The 19,675-nt window shown below is 36.9% G+C and overlaps 1 protein-coding gene across 2 annotated transcripts in view; it reads right to left on the bottom strand.

Moving 5' to 3' along the window:
- Positions 1–362: 362 nt before the first annotated feature.
- Map4k5 (mitogen-activated protein kinase kinase kinase kinase 5) overlaps positions 363–19,675 on the bottom strand; it is a 107,221-nt gene continuing 87,908 nt past the window's right edge. For both annotated transcript variants that reach the window (XM_070027888.1, XM_070027880.1), the window contains exons 28-32: positions 15,668–15,736; positions 14,187–14,279; positions 10,456–10,526; positions 8,204–8,259; positions 363–5,399 (exon numbers count right to left, since the gene is read on the bottom strand). In XM_070027888.1, coding sequence (XP_069883989.1) covers positions 5,312–5,399; positions 8,204–8,259; positions 10,456–10,526; positions 14,187–14,279; positions 15,668–15,736 — 377 coding nt within the window. In that variant the 3' untranslated portion in view covers positions 363–5,311. The remainder of the gene's footprint in view (positions 5,400–8,203; positions 8,260–10,455; positions 10,527–14,186; positions 14,280–15,667; positions 15,737–19,675) is intronic.

Raw genomic sequence — 19,675 nt, forward strand, 5'->3', positions numbered from 1 at the left:
TTTATTGCCTCATCTGGCCTCAAATCATGATCCTTCTGCTAATCCATCTCCCCAAACAGCTGGATTATAGGTATGAAAAACTGAAGATAGCCCATATAACACACACATATTTTTTGCTTGGTCATAGGGCTTGATCTCAGGGCCTGGGCTCTGTCCCTAAAGGATTTTTTTTTTTTTTAAATTTTATTGTAAAGATGCTGTACAGAGGGGTTACAGTTACATGAGTAAGGTAATGAGTACATTTCTTGTTGAACATGGTTACCCACTCCTTTTTCTCCTCCTACTATCCCCTGAACTTTTGCACTCAAAGCTAGCTAGTATTCGAGCACTTGGAGCCACAGTGCCACTCCCAGTTTTCTGGTGGTTAACTGGAGATAAGAATCTCTTGGACTTTCCTGTCTGGGCTGGCTTTGAGCTGCAATCCTCAGCCTCTTGAGTAGGTAGGGTTATAGGTGTGGGCCACTGGCACCCAGCTTCTTCATATATTTCTGATGTATAGTTTAGAAATATTTTCCCATATTCCATAAATTATCCTTTGTTGATTTATTTCATGTTGTGCAGAAGCTTCTTAGCTTGATGTAATTTTTTTCTTTTATTCTGGTTTATTGGAGATAGAATCATACAGACTTTTCTGCCTGGGCTTGTTCTGAACTGTGATCCACTAGGCCTTGGCATCCTGAATAACTAGGATTACAGGAATGAGTCAATGGCATCTAGCTCTTTTTTTTTTTTTTTTTTAATGTTAGCCTTGGGACTTGAAATCAGGACCTAGGCCTGGGTACTGTCTCTGAGCTTCTTTGCTCAAGGGTACTGCATTCTTATTACTTGAGCCACAGATCTATTTGCCTTTTTTTCTTCTGGTAGTTAATTGAAGGAAAGTCTTATGACTCTTTGAAGCCTGGACTGGCTTCAAACCATGATCCTCAGCCTGCAGAGTAGCTAGGATTACAGATACGAGCCACTGGCACCTAGCTTTAAAAGCTTGTTTTTTCCCCCTTTTATTAATTTGTTGTTATGTGCTACCAAGGAATCAAAACTAGGGCCTCATGCATACTAGGCAAGCACTCTAACTACAAGCCACATTCTTAGTACTTTAAAAGCATTTTTAATAAATTTTGTTTTCAGTACAGAAAATGAGGATTTGGGTAACTTTTCTACCTCATGTCTTGTCTTGACACAATTATGTTGTAATTTTGACTAGAATATCACTGTTCACATGCCATTCAACCACTAGTTGGTCCCACTCTTTGTGTTTTGTTTTCTAAGAGCTGTCAGTTGTTGATTTAAATCTTAAAATTTTCCTTCAAATAAAAATCATCCCTGATTGAATCCTGGGGCCTTGGAAACCATCTCCATCCACCTTTGATTTTTTTAAAATACATTTTTATTGTAAAAATACTGTACAGAGGGGTTACAGTTACATGAGCAAGGTAATGAGTACATTTCCTATCAAGCATTGTTACCTCCTTTGTTTTTCCCTTACCATCGCTTCCCTCCCACCTCCACAACTACACTCCCCGCCCTAAATTGTAAAGTTTGTTTTTCAACATAGTGTCTGTACATCTCATTGTTACTGAGTCAACCTGTATCTCTATTTAAGCACTTTGTTTTTTTCCCTTCCCCTCCCCCAATTAGAGAAGTGTATATACAAGATTCAGGGCATGGGAATCAAATACAGTGAAAATGGGTTAAGCTACATGTACATATGACCAGAGAAGATAATGTTGAGCGAAATGAACCCCAAGATAGGGACACAAGTGGTTTTTTCTTTCTTGCTATTGTTTCTAACATATTTATACCATGTCATTTTAAAATTTCTTTGTACGTTCCTCCCCATCTTTGATTTCTGTTACTTAACGTACTAATCCATCAGTGCAAGTTCATCTCATCCTTTCATCTTTTTTGCCTTAGAGATTTCTCTCACAGCCCAGTTGTCCCATGTGCCAACTCTGCTCCAAGTTCATGGAGATCAGTAGGAGTGAGTCAGTAGATAAAGCTACTTGTCTTTCTGGAGATAAAATGTGGGAGTAAATAGCTTCTTAAGAGGACTTGGTGGATTCCGGATCCCACTGTTTGCATAATGACCTCAAGAAAGCACCATTATGTTTATTTTTCTCTATTTCCCATCTTCATATCTTGTCCCTCAATTATCTCTTCTGGAATCTCTGTGATTTCTGGAATCCCTAAAATAATCTTTATTATGTTCTTTTCTAAGGCATTTAGGAGGAACTTCTCATCGACTGTTGTGTAACTCTTATGCTAATGAGATACACTAGTCATCCTGAAAAAGTATTGCCCAGGATATTCTTTATATGCTTCAATATATTCTCGTGGCAGTGGTCAGCAGTGGACATCCCATAGTCAGCATGTGAGGATTTCCCTTCATCTCTGCCCTGTGCTGAATCCTGTTTTTTGTGTCCCAGGACTTCATTTTGGTTTATACATTTACCGTTTACTTACTTAATTCTGCCAGTCCTAGGGCTTGAATTTAGGGCTTCATGCCCTGCTTGGCTTCTTCACTCAAGGCTAGTGTTTACCACTGAAACTACCCTTCTACTTCTTGAAAAAGGGTGTATAGGAGATAAAGCAAACAAGGACTAAGACTGTCTCTATTTACCCTTACCTTCAGTAGACACAGAATGTTGGTTAAAAATTTCCTTTATTAAAAAAAATTCCTTTATTAGTTTTAAACTATTACTTCTGTAGAAACTACAAGTTAATCTATTTCTTATTCCCTGGCATCTGACCTGCCTGCCCTTTTTTTTCTGGAAACATGAACTGTTTCACCTCAGGGTCCTTGAAATTTCATGTGTTTTATGAAATGGCTTTTCCCCATTGTGCTCTCTCTCAATCTAGACTCCGATGTTCCTTAGTACTGGATTTCTTCTTTTTTCTGAAAGCTTCTAATTCTTCTCTTCATGCTGCATTTTTGGTTTAGAATGCTTGGAAATTGGGTGTTGGGCCGTCTAGGCCATTAATTTTCTTTACATTTATTTTTCAATATGTGTATTTACTTCTCTTTTTTTTTGAGAACCTTCAACTTTATACTGCAGACCTTCCTTCCAATTGAATTATTTATATTATTTTCCAAGATACTTTGTTTTCTGGAAGCTCTTCTTCCCTTAAGAGTTCTTTACTGCTGAATTGTTTTCTCTTTCTCATGTAGAGACCTTCCTCAGATTCCTTTTAACTTTAGTTATGTATTCATTTTTTTTTTTTTTTTTGGTCGGTCGTGGGGCTTGAACTCTGGGCTTGGGCTCTGTCCCTGGCTCTTCAGCTCAAGGCACTTCTTGAGCCACAGTGCCACTTCTGGTTTTCTAGTGGTTTATTGGAGATAAAAGTCTCACGGACTTTTCTGCCCGAGCTGGCTTGGAACTGTGATCCTCAGATCTCAGCCTCCTGAGTAGCTAAGATTACAGGCATGAGCCATGGGTGCCTGGCTGTATTCATTTTTTTAACAGCACAAGACTAAAGATGTGCATGTGTATGTGAGGCATATCAACTATTACATTCAGTGTAGTGTTATCTGGCTAAGCAGTTTATACCTTAATATAGAAGATTCACTTAACATATTTCCTATGTTAAGCTGACTAATGTCAGTTGTGGGACCTGAACTCTGGGCCTGGGCGCTGTCCCTCAGCTCTTCAGCTCAAGGATAGCACTCTACCATTTGTGCCAAGCGCCACTTCCAGCCTTTTCTGCTTTTGTGGTGCTGAGGAAGTGAACCCAGGGCCTTATGCATGCAAAGCAAGCACTCTACTACAGAGCCACCTTCCCAGCCCCATATTAACATTTTAAAAGAACAAATACTTGGTAGTTCAATTGTACAATGTTTTATTGTTTGCATATTGCATAGTGAAAAGAACAGAGTCAGAAGACTCATGGTCTGGCTCAATCACTAACCTGTATGAATTGGGCAAGTCACTAACCTCCTTAAAACCCTTACTTCCTTGTCTGAAACATGGGGACAATAATACTTATTTTACAGAATTGCTAAAGGATGAATGAGATAGCTACACTGCTTTCCTCCCAAGGAGCTAGGGAGAATTACAGTTTTGCTGCTGTTTGTCATCTCAATGCTAATTGTTCTTAATAAATGCATTAAGACAAGAAAAGGTACCATAACACTTTTTGAATACTCACAATAGCAAAAGAAACTGAAAAAATGGCCCTATGCTTTCTTCTTTTTGGAATACTGGTTTCAACAATACTTATTTATACTATCCCATCAGGAGATTCCATTTAAAGTCTTTTCCCTCCCTTAAACCTATTCAAAATGAATACTCTCACATATATGAAAACCCCAAGATTACAAGTATAATTGCTTTACAGTTTCCCTCTGGCATAGTATAAGTAAAATACATTATAAGGGCAGTTAAATACTTTTCTCCTCTACATTAGGGATGATAATATATATGAAGATTATTTCTTATGCATTATCCCCAATGCAAAAAAAAGTCACAGGTACATTATACTGCTTGTCAAGAATACATACACATGGTAGTCATACCATACTTAGACATACTCAGACCTTTCTAAGAATATTTCAACCATCATTAATATTTTTTGCATGACCTTTACAACTATTTGTAACTGAAAATACAAAACTCTCCTTTAAGGCAATCTTGCATCAAACTGTACTATAAAATACTTTGTTAAATGAAAATTGCCTATGTGTTGAATTCTTACACAGCCTGCCTCTAACTCCTAAAGCACTAGTCTGAAAAGATAAAGAAAAATTTTATACATTATAAAAACTTTAAGCTGCTCTGCAACCTTCCTTTTCTAAAAGTTAGATATATCACACCACTCCAGCAAGAGATTAATAAATAAGGATTAAATATTCTATTTTACACAAACATACAGAATGGCCAATGGAAAGTGAAAGGCTTGTCAAATCATTTCTATATCCATGTGTTCATTAAGAAGGAATAAGGCATGGTATAAAATGATAGAATGGTCACTAAATCTTTCCAGATAATCACATGAGTTATTTAAAAATACCATGGCACCCTTGTTACAAACATTATTAATTTCTTTAAAAAAAGACTGTTTCCTGGAACTAGAGGACTATTCGTCTCATAGCTTTTATTAAGCAAACTTGATATAACCACCACACAGTGGCAAGAGATAGACTAGCTGTTTCCAGCTACAGAAAATATTGAATTCTACCCTAATGTACAGATCATCTGAGATATAACCCATAACAGTTAAAGCAAATCATACTGCCGTCTAATGAATTTCCTTAAAACATTTTTGCTTTCAGTGGAACAGATTCATTTTCCTGTCACTTAAGATTGGTTTTTGTTGCTCAGTAACTATTTTCATGTCCAGCCAGGATGTAGAGATTGCTGTGTGCAGTAGGATTTTCTGTTGGCCTACTTTCCAAAACGACAACCCTGCAATTAAACCAAAACAAAAGGCTTTCTTAAGAGTAAAAACAGATTTCATGCTTCAAATTTCAACATTAAACCAGTAAATAATATTGGTCTTCTTTCTCACAGAAGTACATAAACATCAGAAATACAAAATTTCATTATTATACTTTATACTTAAAGCATAACTGAATAGTGATTATTAAATGTAAAACACTATACTACTTGGGGAGAGTCTCATCATCATCTTTATGCATTACTCATCTACTCATCTTTACTAACAACCAATGTACTTATGTATATTTGCCAACAGTAGATACAGCAATGCTTCAGGAATTTACTCTAATGGTAAGGGGTAGAAGGGCTGAGAGAATAAAACAAAACCTAAGAGTCATTCATCCATAATTGTTCTTCAATGTATTTGAAAATAAATGTTTGAAAATTGGACCCTTCTCCTTTGCCTGTTGAACAAAGTACAAGTCAGAGATCTGATGCAAAGAAAAAATATCAATCAAGTGCCATCCCATAACATTATGATTGTAAAGAGGAGTTTCAGAGCTATATGAAAATAGGTACAGAAGAAAGCCTAGAAAGCGATGGGAAGACATACTGTACCTATAATATTTTTTTTTTTTTTTTTTTTTTTTTTTTTTTTTTTTGTCGGTCGTGGGGCTTGAACTCTGGGCCTGGACGCTGTCCCTCAGCTCTTCAGCTCAAGGCGAGCGCTCTACCACTTGAGCTACAGCGCCACTTCCGGTTTTCTGGTGGTTTATTGGAGATAGGAGTCTCACGGTCTCTCCTGCCCGGGCTGGCTTTGAACCGCGATCCTCAGATCTCAGCCTCCTGAGTAGCTAGGATTACAGGCGTGAGCCACCGGCGCCCGGCTGTACCTATAATATTTTATCTTTCTGTAGTATACAAATTTTCTGGATAGTACATTTTTTTTTTTCTGGTCGTGGGGCTTGAACTTAGGGCCTGGGTGCTGTCCTGTCCGTAGGCCTCTCTGTGTCCAAGGCTAGTGCTCTACCACTTGAGCCACAATGCCACTTCTGGCCTTTTCTGAGTAGTTTATTGGAGATAAAAATGGACTTTCCTGCCCTTGGCTGGCTTCCAGCTGTGATCGTCAGATCTCAGCCTCCTGAGTAGCTAGGCATGAGCCACTATCATCCGGCTAGTATATGAATTTTCTACAACTAGCATACCAATACGTTTATAACGAGTAGTAAAAATATACTTCATATTATGTGTTACAGAAAAGGGGAAAACAGTTATAATGTAACTACCTAGAGCTAACCACTATTAGTATTTTGATATATTCAGTGATTTTTATGTATATTTAAAAACAACAAATTTCAATCACTTATTTATTTATCTATTGTAGGGCTTGAACTCTGGACCTGGGCACTGTCCCTGAGCTCTTCAGTTCAAGGCTAGCACTGTACCATTTGAACCATGGTACCTCTTCCAGTTTTTCTGGTGGTTAATTGGAAAAAAGAGTTTCATGGACTTTCCTGCCTGGGATGGCTTTGAACTGTGATCCTCAGATCTCAGCCTCCTGAGTAGCTAGGATTACAGGCATGAGCCACTGGCACCCAGCTCAATCACTTTAAAAATTAAGACAAAGACTTTCAGCTAAGATATAAATCTTAAAATCAAGGAAATAGTCAAGAAGATAAAAGAACATGGCAATGGTCTGAAAAAGATAGTTTTAGGAGCAAACTTTGAGTAGTAAGACACTGCAGACTAAGAAGGAAATGAACAACCAAGGAGAAAACTAAAACAAGTAATGGAAAATTAGCTTCTGACAGCAACCCTTATATAGGCAGAATTCTCTCAGGTTGTGTCTAATTAAAATACTGTTGGCATCAGGACCACTGGAGGATCCATAATTCCTTTCTGCATCAGAGTATCTCACTCGTTTTGGACTCCTTTACCCAGTTGTCTTTAAATTATTTTTCTTTCTTTCTTTTTTGCTGGAATGCTTACTATGTTGTCATCTTTTCTTTCTTTCTTTTTTTTTTTTTTGGTTGGTCGTGGGGCCTGAACTCTGGGCCTGGGCACTGTCCCTCAGCTCTTCAGCTCAAGGCTAGCACTCTACCAACTTGAGCCACAGTGCCACTTCTGGCTTTTTCTGCTTAACATGGTGCTAAGGAATCAAACCCAGGGCTTCATGCATGCAAGGCAAGCACTCTACCACTCAGCCAGCTACCTTCCCAGCCCTGCTGTAAACTTTTTTTTAATAACTAAGGTAGTCATCCTTATTTAAAATCCCTTTTTATCCTTATAAAACTTATTAAAAACATCTTTTGAATAATCATGATTCCATTTCTATCCCATCTTCCTCAATATTTAATTATATTTAAATCATTATGGTGTCTTCAACCTATGTCTTATAACTGATGCCTATTGCCATAGCCAATTTTGCTGCAGTTCCATTTTTGATGGGAAAACAGGAAAAATGAGCATTTTATTAGTTACAGAGGTAGAATACAATGTAGATTTTAGAAACAAAATTAACTATTTTTTCTTATTATGGCACAATTTTAAGACTTGTCTTTTATTTTGTTCACAGAGATACTACACAAATTCCTTTAGATTAGAATGAGCTGAGGAACTGACAAAGGAAATGCATAATTAAGAGAAGGCAATTCACCGGGAAGAATGAGTACAAAGGGCTTGGGATTTCTTTCATGGTTCTAGGGACATAAACACCTATATTCCCAACTTTTGTCTTGGCTGAGTATAACTATCTCTGGCATGAAGATCCTTATATTGTATTGACTGGAAACATACAATCTCTTCATTAGTACAACCAAACTATTTATTACCTGTCTGATCCCAATAAGCGAAAAACTCTTGTTTCGTCTGAAATCTCTTGGGTAACCTATGAAAGAAAACTTTTTAGTCACATGTAACCACAGATTGCTTAAGTAACAATTTAAAACTCATTCAGATGGAGCAATTATTAAATAGAATAAATAATAGACTCAATTCCTCAAATGATATACATTTCAGTAAGTTTCTTCTATGAGTGCCTATTCGTAGAATGGCTATTTATGGAACATCTGGTACCAGTCAGGCATTTCCCTTAGAAGAATTCTTTGTGATACGCATTATAATTATCAGGTTATTGAAAAAGAATCTAAGGCTCAGAGAGGTCAAGTAACTTGCACAAGGTGAGATAAATGGGATAAATTGCTATCTATTATATTTCTTGCTGTTTTCTGAAATGATACAGCAGGGCCTCAGCAATGAAGTGCATCCTGAGCAACCCTTCACAGAGATGGATGGGAGAGCACTTGGTGTATTCTGCAACATTGCCAAGTGGTCCCTGGTTGTGCACAGTGTGGGAATAGGTTATGAATGTTTTTATTCCTTCTCCTTCATGTTATATTCTTCATTTCATCACCTGTTTTCTGAAATTTATTCCCAAATAAACTATCTGTAGTTGGGTTCTTTGTGAAGTAACCTTTTGAAGGTAATCAAACTAACACAGCCTGGTTGTCTAGCTAGGAAGACAGAATTAATAAATGTGACTCAAAATACAAGTTAGCTGTTATATTAGATGAAGTTACTTTTCATGGTATTAAGTTCGGACCAAATCATAGATTAGAGTGACTGACTATTAATGTAAGAAAAGGTTTAAGACTTAAACTAGGTCTAACTGAAAGTTGAGAACAGAAAGAAAGAGGTGAGCAAGCTATGGTAAAAGTAGGTAAGTGGCTAGGAGTTTAGGTAGGTGGCAGAGGGCCTTCCTAGTTCAAAGTCATGGGTTCAATTCCCAGCACCACCAACCAATGAGTGAACCAATGTAGTGAGGAAATAGGATTTTGATCTGATGACAAACAGGTTATTTTCTGTATATTTCTGATAAAAAGACAACAAGAATGAAAATAGCATTTAAGAACAATTGACCTTATAGAATTAAGTAGGATTGTAGATTTTATCAAATGCAGGGACCTGGTGACTTATAATGTGGTTATTAACTTAGATAAATTCCCATTTCAAAGACAGTTACTTTTTCCTGGAGAGAGAAATATTTATTCACATATAAATAAGTATGAATAAAAATAAAGGCATATTCAGTAGAACAAGATTCTAAACTTTACGATAAGTCCACAAATTTGTGGGACTATGATATAGAAAAATTACACAAATAGGAAATGGCTCTGTTAAACCAGGAATTCACCCCTCAAGGCTAGAAGGCTAGAACTGAATCCCATCTCTGGAATGAAATGTATCCTGCTTATCTCAGCTTCAAATATGTATTTTTTAATTTTCAAAACCTAGGCTCTGCCACTTAACTATGACTCTAGACAAGTTATTATCCACTCTGAAATTGTAAAAAAAAATAGTAGTATGAAGAATATCTATTCCATTGGATTATTTTGACCCATAAATGAATATTTATAAACAGCCTAGAACATAATTGGTATTATGCATTTACAATAACAGTGTCATCAATGTAGTTGATACTTGCTAAAAACCTCCTAAAAACTTATTGAACTTATTTCCTTAGTTTTTCTTTAGTTCTATGATCCAACAAATATTAATTTATCATTTAAAGTATATTTTAGAAGCAGCTATGCATTTATATATTATGGAGAGTGCTCATTAAATTTATAAGTTTAACAAGGTCATAACCATATTTACAAATTGCAAATTACAGAAATGAAAGTATGTAAATATGTTGTATAACTACTTGTGGGTACTAAGTATCTAAAAATATAAAACCAAATTGAACATTAGTTCAATTAGTTTAGAGCACTAAAGGTACCAAAGATGGTAATGTAGCTTCAGAAAGAAAATACATAAAATGGGACCGTGAAGATGGCTCAGTGGACAGTGCTTGCCTCCCATGCATGAAGCCCTGGTTCAATTCCTCAGCACTACGTAAACAGAAAAGGCCAGAAGTGGCGCTGTGGCTCAAGTGGTAGAGCACTAGCCTTGAGCTGAAGAGCTGAGGGACAGTGCCCAGGCCCAGAGTTCAAGCCCCAGAGTTAAAAAAAAATCCAAAAAGCATAAAATGAAATGTTTCAATATTCACTTGGCAGGAGTCATGGAAGTTGAGAAAACTTACCTCATCTGACTTGAAGCTCTTACCCTGCATCCCATGTTTCCAAAAAGCTAACACGCTGTCTTGAAGGCATACTAAAAATGATAAGTGAGAACTAAAGTAAACCACAGTGCATGTCACTGTAAATTTCCCTTAACTCTTTTTAATAAAGATAACATAAGGCTATTCTAGTGCTTAGGGCAAAATTCCACTGTCTAGACCATTATTTCCCAACATTTTTTTGTGGCTAAGACATGTCTAAACTCAAGTAATATCCTGAGGCAGGGTTGAACAAGTTTTTAAAGATGTATGCAACAAGTATCATTTAGATATAGGCTTGACATATGATTAATTGAGTACTGGTTTATTAATTTCTCTTTCATATGTCTTAAATAAAGTAAAAACACAGCTGGGGTTTTGGATTAAACTTTAAGGAGCTATAAGCAAACATCCTTTTGTTTATATTTTCTTTATACTAAAATTAATTTTTAAAGCAAACCTGCCTTTACAATCCAAAATTTAATCACTCACTGAATATTAAAGATTTGAGTCAATTCTTATACAATAATTTTAGTATTTAACCAATTATAATGTTAGGTATTAAGAAAGTAGAATTAAGAAAGTAGAAACAGAAAGATAGTGAGGGAAAATTATTAAAAATTACCACTAAACTTAATAGAATACCAAGTATGAAGTTAGAATGTAAGAATGTTTTGAGAAGCAGCTGGGTAGTGGTGGCTCATGCCTGTTATCCTAGCTACTCAAGAGTCTGAGATCTGAGAACTGCAGTTTGAAGCCAGCCCAGCAGGAAAGTCCATGAGATTTTTACCTCAAATTAACCCTCAATAAGCAGGAAGTGGAGTTGTAGCTCAAGTGGTAGAGCACTAGCCTTGAGCACAAAAGCTCAGGCAGCACCCAGGCTCTGAGTTCAAGCCCCTGAAGGGGCAAAAAAAAAAAAAAAAGTTCTGGGAATGTACTTCAGTTCAATAAAAATAAATGCACTTGATGATGACAAATCACCTGTGTTTCCTTAATTGTGATAAATGAAAAACTGAGTTACCAGTTTTATTTTTTTAAGGGACTTTGTCCAAGAGGATCACTGTAACCATTTCAAGATTTAGCAGCAAGAAGTGATGTTAGCCAAGGAGGAACAAACTTTCATATAAAAATGAAAACTTCCTACATAATTTGGCATATATGCAAATTTGATATGTTAGTACATCACAATTAAAACAAAAACGACCTATATGCTAGACTCTTTCAAAGACATTAAATCGAAAAGTACAAAAAGGAGTAAAAGATGAAAGTAGCTTCCAGAATTCTGTTTAGACTTTCTGCTAGAACAAGTTAAACTTTCCAATCATAAGCAAGGTATGTTTCTATCAGATGTTATATACAGACGCTCAAATATGGTGCTATGGACTGAACCCAGAGCCTCATGTGCTCTTCCACTGAGCTGCAAAACTGCAGCTCTGAGAAACTCATTTTTTAAAACCAAAAATTTCTAAGTAGGGAAAAAAATAGTGAGTCAGGTGCTGGTGACTCAACCCTATAATCCTAGCTTCTCAGGAGGCTGAGATCAGAGAACTGTGATTCAAAGATAGACTGTGCAGACAAATTTGAGAAACTCTTATTCCCCAAAAATCTGAGTGGAGTGCAAGGCTCTAAGTTTTCCAGTACTGGTGCACACACAAGAAGCATACAAAAATGTAATTATAAGACAAATATGGTTTAGATGCCTAAATAAAAAGAGCCATTTTTCCCTCTGGTCCTGGGGCTTGAACTCAGGGCCTGTGCACTGCCCCTGAGCCCCTCTGTGCTCAAAGCTAATGCTCTATCACTTGAGCCACAGTGCTGGGCTGGCTTTGAACCATGATCCTCAGATCTTAGCCTCCAGAGTATCTAGGATGACAGGAATGGAGCTCCAACTTTTTTTTAACCCCTTTCTTTGATTTAGGGTGGATATATCATCAATTGTCCAAAGTGTGTGTGTGTGTGTGTGTGTGTGTGTGTGTGTGTGTGTGTGTGTGTGTGTGTGTGTGTGTGTGTGTGTGTGTGTGTGTGTGTGTGTGTGTGTGTGTGTGTGTGTGTGTGTGTGTGTGTGTGTGTGTGTGTGTGTGTGTGTGTGTGTGTGTGTGTGTGTGTGTGTGTGTGTTGGTTGTGGGGCTTGAACTCGGCTTGGGCATTGTCCATAAACTCTTCAGCTCAAGGTGAGCGCTTTACTGCTTCAGCCACAGCACCACTTCCGGTTTTCTGGTGGTTTATTGGAGACAAGAGTCTCACGGAGTTTCCTGCCCAGCTTGGCTTTGAACCGCGATCCTCAGATCTCAGCCTCCGGAGTAGCTAGGATTACAGGCGTGAGCCACCGGTGCTCGGTGTCCAAAGTGTTTTTAGCCATATTTTTCTCACAAGTTCTATCACTCGTGGGGAAAATATTATTGTTATGTCCTAAGAAATATGTAAAAACTAATATATTTTAATGGTTTTTTAAATTAGAAAACTAGTGAGTTTTGCAGTGTAAATACTGATAAAAAAAGCCAATTAAATAGCATATTTAGTTTCTAAACTTTGGTAAAGTTGTTATTCATCTATAACCAGATCTAAATGCAAAAATGGTTAATACTTTCTCTCACACGTGGAAGCTGAATCTAAAATACAATTATGTATAACATATACATGGCTCAATGCGTTTATGTACTAACTGACAAAGGAGAGTATACTTATGGCAGGAATCTAAAAGTGTAACTCCCTCGAACAATGAAAGTACTATTTATCAAAACGAATACTAGGAAGTGGAAACATGTTTTGGGGGTGAGCCAGGGAAGGGGGACCAGGAATGGAAGAGTGAGCAAATGTAGTCATTATATTCAGTGTACATTATGTAAAAAATGAACTATGTAACTTGAGGATAGGGATAGGAGGGGTAAAATGGGGAAGAATGAGGAAGGGGTGATATTGATCAGGAAGAATTATACTGATAACCTGACATAAAATTGTAATGCTTTTTACAACTACTTAGTACCAATAACAAAAAAAGCACATTAACATACACTAAATAGAATATTATATGGCAAAGAATTTGACCATATCTAAAACTATTTTCATACCAAACAAACACCTTATGGTTTATAAAGAACTGAGAAAAGTATAATTAGCGATGCAGCAATGGGAAAGATAAACATAAATTATTTTAAGATTTTTTTTTGGTTGATCCTAGGGCTTGAACTCAAGGCTTGGGAACTGTCTCTGATCTCCAGGCTTGTGCTCTACCACTTTGAGCCACAGCTCCATTTCTGGTTTTCTGGTAGTTAATTGGAGATAAGATTGTCAAGGACTTTCCTGCCTGGGCTAGCTTTGAACTGTGATCCTCAAAACTCAGCTTCTTCAGTAGGTAGGATTACAGGTGTGAACCACCAGTGCCCTGACACTATTCTAAGTTTTAAATATTAAAAAAAAATACTATGATTAGCCTTGTATTCCCAATATGGTAGGTACTGACATAGAATTACTCACATAAAAATTTAACTAGAAATTAAAAAGTAATCTGTAGTACTAGCTATGTTTCTGATGTTTACCAGCAATATGTGTTTAATGGCTATTGTATTTAAGAACACAGACAGAACAGTTCTATCACCACAGAAACTTCAATGAAGCTATGCAGCTCTAGTAACTCTCTTTAGAGCTAACATTCTATTCTACAGAATGACCAAAACATCCTAAGTATTTAAACTCAACAATAAGAAAGAGGTACTTACCTACAGATTCAATGCGAAAATCAAAACTTAGCTCAGAGGCCAGTTTCTTACTTGATTTTAGTTTTCCTTGTAGATTTACAATTTTTACAAATTCTTAAAACAAACAAAAAACCCAAAAGTCAAGACCAGATATTCAAATTCCCTAAAATGAATGTATGATATAAATAATTGTTTTACTTATTTATTTTTCTTTATTTTTGCTGGTCCTGGGGTCTGAACTCAGAGCATGGGCACCGTCCTTGTTCTCTTTGTGCTTGAGGCTAGTGCTCTACCACTTGAGCCATAGTATTACTTCCAGCTTTTTCTGAGTAGTTTATTTGAGATGGGAGTCTTATGGACTTCTCTACCTGGGCTGGCTTCAAACTGCAATCTTTAGATCTCATCCTCCTGAGATTACAGAAGGATTACAGGAGTGAGCCATTGATGCTTGGCTTCATTAATGTTTTGAAAAACAAGCTATAAGAGTGTCTCTTCTGGTAGATGACAATTTTATTACCATTATTTTTTGCTTATTAGCAGTACACACTGAACACTTTTTCATTTTTTTTAAAAGAATATTTATTGTTTTCAAGAGGCAACTTTGGTGCCTTGTGGCAATGAATTGATTTTTCCTTACAAATTACACAAATATATAGTGAGTATCATTTGCAACAGGGCACCAACCGTACTCTCCAGGGCAAGGGGCTCTGGAATGGACATGGGGAGCACAAAACAACCTATCTCCCTTTGTCTACTGTTCTTGAATTTCATCATCTTGGCTCTGACTGGAAGACCGTCTTTGTGTTGCTTTTTTAGACTATTGTCTTAACTCCCTTCAGATCAATGATGATGAATTTTATTTTGTCTTGTATGATTCATTCCATAAAAAATATGCTGAATTTTAAGAAGCAGAATGCTTCCTGTGCAAGATCTAAAGGTTTTTATGTCTCTCAACTGTTCACAGTATAACACATTTCTACCAAAACACCTTTCCCTGCATCAAATGACTCACAGCAGGTAGAGAAGTCAAACCTAGAAGAATGCTAGTAATTTACTCTGACTCTAAACATTCATGTTACATGACTTTACAGACTGTAGCAATAAAATCTTTTATTTTTATAGTTAAAGTGAGCTATTTCTACAGATTTTACCCCAAGGTTTTTTTTGTTGTTGTTGTCAGTTGTGGGGCTTCAACTCCGAGCCTGAGCGCTGTCCCTCAGCTATTCAGCTCAAGGCTAGTGCTCTACCACTTGGGCCACAGTGCCACTTCTGGTTTTCTGGTGGTTTATTGGAGATAAAGAGTTTCATGGACTTTCCTGCCTGGGCTGGCTTTTAACCGCGATCCTCATTTCTTAGCTCGGATTACAGGTGTGAGCTACCAGTGCCCGGCATATTTAATTTTTTTTTTTTCAATAAAACCAGGCCACTTGGAAAAATAGAAGCCATTAAAGATTTTATCAAGAAGTATTAGTATTAAAAAAAACCTGTAAAATAATACTTACTGTCTAAACACACTAAAACAGTATCTCTCTCCAACTGTGTTACATGAATGGAATCTAATTGTTGGCTACCTAAAAGGGAAAAGAAAGGTATAGTTATACAATGTTTTAACAAACTAAAACGTAATCACAGTCTTTGAATGTAACATAAATTAACTTTCATCCTGCTACTTAAAAAAAGGGGGAAATAAATTTAAGTCCTAATACAGATAACTGAGCTATAAAATTCATTAATTAGAAAGTGGAGGTGTGTCTCAAGAGGTAGAGTACCAACCTTGAGAAAAAAAAGCCAAACAGCAGCACCAGTCTTTGAGATCAAGTCTCATTACCAGCACAAAAAAGATAGAGGATGGGGGAGATGAAACAACAACAAAACCTTCAGAATTACCTTTTTTTTTTTTTTCTTAAGTACTAGAGATCAAACTCAGGGCCTTCTGCTAGCTAGGCAGGTACTCTACCAAGGCATCTCCCTTGTTTGTGTCAGTCCTGAGGCTTGAACTCAAGGTCTGCACACTGGCCCAGAGCTTTTATGGTCAAGGATAGTGCTCTACCACAGAGCCACTTCCAGCTTTTTGGCGGTTAATTGGAGCTAAGAGTCTCATGGATTTTCCTGCCTGGTCTGGCTCTGAATCAAGATCCTTAGATCTCGGCCTCCTGAGTAGCTAGGATTATAGGCATGGTCCACTAGCACCTGGTTCCGGCCCCTTTTTGTATTTGTCATTTTTGAGGCAGGGTCTCACCTGGGTCAGCCTTTAAGCAGCCTACTTGTACTTCCCTATGTCATGGGGATGACAGGTAAAGGCCACTGTGCCCAGCCGCTGAGATGATAGGCATATCCCACCATGCCCAGGCTGGCCTTGAACCATGATCCCTAAATCTCTTGCTTCTCAAGTAGTTAGTGTTACAGGCTTGAGCCACTGCACCCAGCTCATAATTAATACCTTAGTTCTAAGAAGGTTTGAATTATAAAAAAAGATATGAAGTGAAGCAAAGGGTAAATACAGAGATGATAGCAAGACATGACATACTAGATATTATTCTACATTTTTCAAATTCAGATCAGCTAGGTGAGTCACAGCATCTATGAACTAAAAAGAAGCCAGTGATTCAAAATAGAACAGAATGAATATAACTATGAGCAAAAGAAATTTCCCATTTATTGATGGAAAAGGTACAAGTGAGTTAAACTGCTTTGTTGAATGGCAAAAAAAAAAAAGAGGACACTAAATAGCATAATGAATATCTTTGCAGACCACAACTCTTTGCTTTGTTGATATTCAAAGGATGTGTCTTAACATCAGCTAACAGAGATAACACTTTGTAAAGCATTTTCAGTAAAACAATTTTAAGCATTAAGATTGCCTAAATGTTTCAGCAGAATCTGATTTCTTATATCCTTAATGATAACTCTGGGAAGTATAAAAATCTTTTCTCCTGAAAATTATACATTCAGTAAAAATGGAAGTTTGTATAATATTTTGGGTGTTTAGACTATCAAAAACAATATATAATAAAGAATATCTATTAAACTGTTTCTTTGACAATAATAAGTATTTTTTCTTAGCTAGTTTATGTTCATACATTCATTCAACAAATATTGGTAAGAACTGACTAGATGCAATAATGAATCAGAATTAAGTCTTAAAAGGGTATCAGAATAGGAATCTCTCAACAGGAGCTCATTTTAATATAATAGATTTATCACTAGAAGGCACAGCTTCTTGTTTCAATGGTGAACATCGTTGGAATCTGCACCAGCAGTCACTTGTGAAAATGAAGCTGCTAGTAAAGATAAAAGGCTGGCTGGAACTGCTGCTTCACTTCTGCATGAGAGTGATTTGAGTCAGACAGTCAGAGTCCCGCCTCTCCTCAGGAAATCATTTTTGGCCTATTTTAATGTTAGTCTAGACTATGTTAAAAGTGGTTAAAATAGGACACCTTAAGTATTAAACAACTAAACACTAACATGAACCCCTGACCCCCAACCCAGATGAGGACTCAATAAATGTCTAACCCTGAGGAATATAACCTCCTCATATATTACACAGAAGAAGGTGGTTACAAATGTATACTAGATAATGACCACCTACTCTATAGTAACCAAACCCCTCCTTATAAGAGAGTTGGGGCTCTTAATTAAAAATATCTTGGTTTTCATTTTTGGTTTGTTCTAAAATAAATTGATCTGTAGCTCTTTTTGAGTAGTAACTATATAACAGGGAGAGATTTTTCACTTGACTGTTTATTCTCATGCTAATAAAGCAATGTAATTTTACATATCTTTCAGCAATAGCAGAAGGACAAGCATCCAACTCAACAAAGCCATTAAAGAATAAAGAGAATGGTGAGTTTAGGCAGATGGCTGTAATAGAGTCATCATAGTCCAGTGCACACTGGAACTGTGCACACTGGACTTGTACTGGGTTGAGACATTTTTAGCACATGAAATCAGGCTGGTAGTCTGGAATTAGCCACAGTGGTAGTGTTTATAACCCCCTAAATAGGAAACCATAACAAATGATTGCACCCAAAGATCCTGCTGTGAAATAAGGACTTCACTGATTCTTACTTGGAAAGTGACATTAATATGGATTTTGTATTAGCTTTAATATCTGCGATACATAAAAATATATTATTTAGCCTGCAAGTGATGAAAAGCTAAGCTGTTCAATAAGAAGCATCAAACTTAAAACACTTGCAACAGACTTCTTTGCCACATTATATGACAATCCTTCTACAAGTAAGTGAAACATGTGACCTAAGTCTTTTTGTGCCTGAATAATTTCACTTAATATAAAGGCCTCTAGTTTCATCCATGTTGCTCATTTCTTTTTCTTTTTCTTTTCTTTTTTTTTTTTGTCAGTTGTTGGGCCTGAACTCTGGGCCTGGGCACTGTCCCTCAGCTCTTCAGCTCAAGGTTAGTGCTCTACCACTCGAGCCACAGTGCCACTTCTGGCTTTTTCTGTTTATGTGGTGCTCAGGAATTGAACCCAGGGCTTCATGCATGCAAGGCAAGCACTCTACCACTGAGCCACCTTCCCAGCCCAATGTTGCTCATTTCTTTTTAAAATTTTTTTTCTTTTTCTTTACAGTCTCAAAATATAGCTCTGTATATATACCACATTTTCTTTACTTGTTCATTCATTGATGTATAATTAGTTTGATTCTAAATTTGACTACTACAGGTAATGCTGCAATAAACATATAAGTACAGATATCATGTACTTTGGATTTATATCAAACAGTGAAATTGCTGGATCACATAGTAGTTCTTGCTATAGTTTTTTTTGTTTGTTTGTTTTTTGGTTGGTTGGTCGTGAGTCTTGAACTCTAGGCCTAGGCGCTGTCCCTGAGCTCTTCAGCTCAAGGCAAGTACTCTATCACATGAGCCACAGTGCCACTTCTGGTTTTCTGGTGAATTGGACATGAGTCCTTACAGACTTTCCTGCCCAGGCTGGCTTTGAACAGTAATCCTCAGATCCCAGCCTCCTGAGTAGCTAGGATTACAAGTGTGAGCCATCAGCACCTGGTTTGCTGTAGTTTTTTTTGAAAAATCTCCATAGCATTTTCTATAATGCCCATAATTAACTTACATTGGCTATACTAATTTACATCACAATCAATCGTGTATAAGAGCTCCCTTTCTCTGTTCCCTTCACAGAATTTTTGTGTTTTTTAGTTTTTCTGATAATAGCTATTCTAACTGGGGTGCTATTTCATTATAGTATTGATTTGCACTTGATGACTAGTGAAGTTGGGATTTTTTTTCATTAAAAAATGTCCTTACAGCTGGGCACTAGTAATTTACATCTGTAATCCTAGCTACACAGGAAACTGAGATTCCAGGATTGTGGTTTAAAGACAGCCTGAGCAGGAAAGGCTGTAAGACTCTTATCTTCAATTAACTACCAAAAAGCCAGAAGTAAAGCTGTGGGTGAAGTGAGTGCTACCCTTGAACAAAAAAAGCTCAGCACCCAAGCTTTAGAATGGCACACGCTCGCAAGCGTGCAC

Source organism: Dipodomys merriami, unplaced genomic scaffold, assembly GCF_024711535.1.
Source record: "Dipodomys merriami isolate MVZ:Mamm:240054 unplaced genomic scaffold, mDipMer1.0.p SCAF_1, whole genome shotgun sequence".
Taxonomy (NCBI): domain Eukaryota; kingdom Metazoa; phylum Chordata; class Mammalia; order Rodentia; family Heteromyidae; genus Dipodomys; species Dipodomys merriami.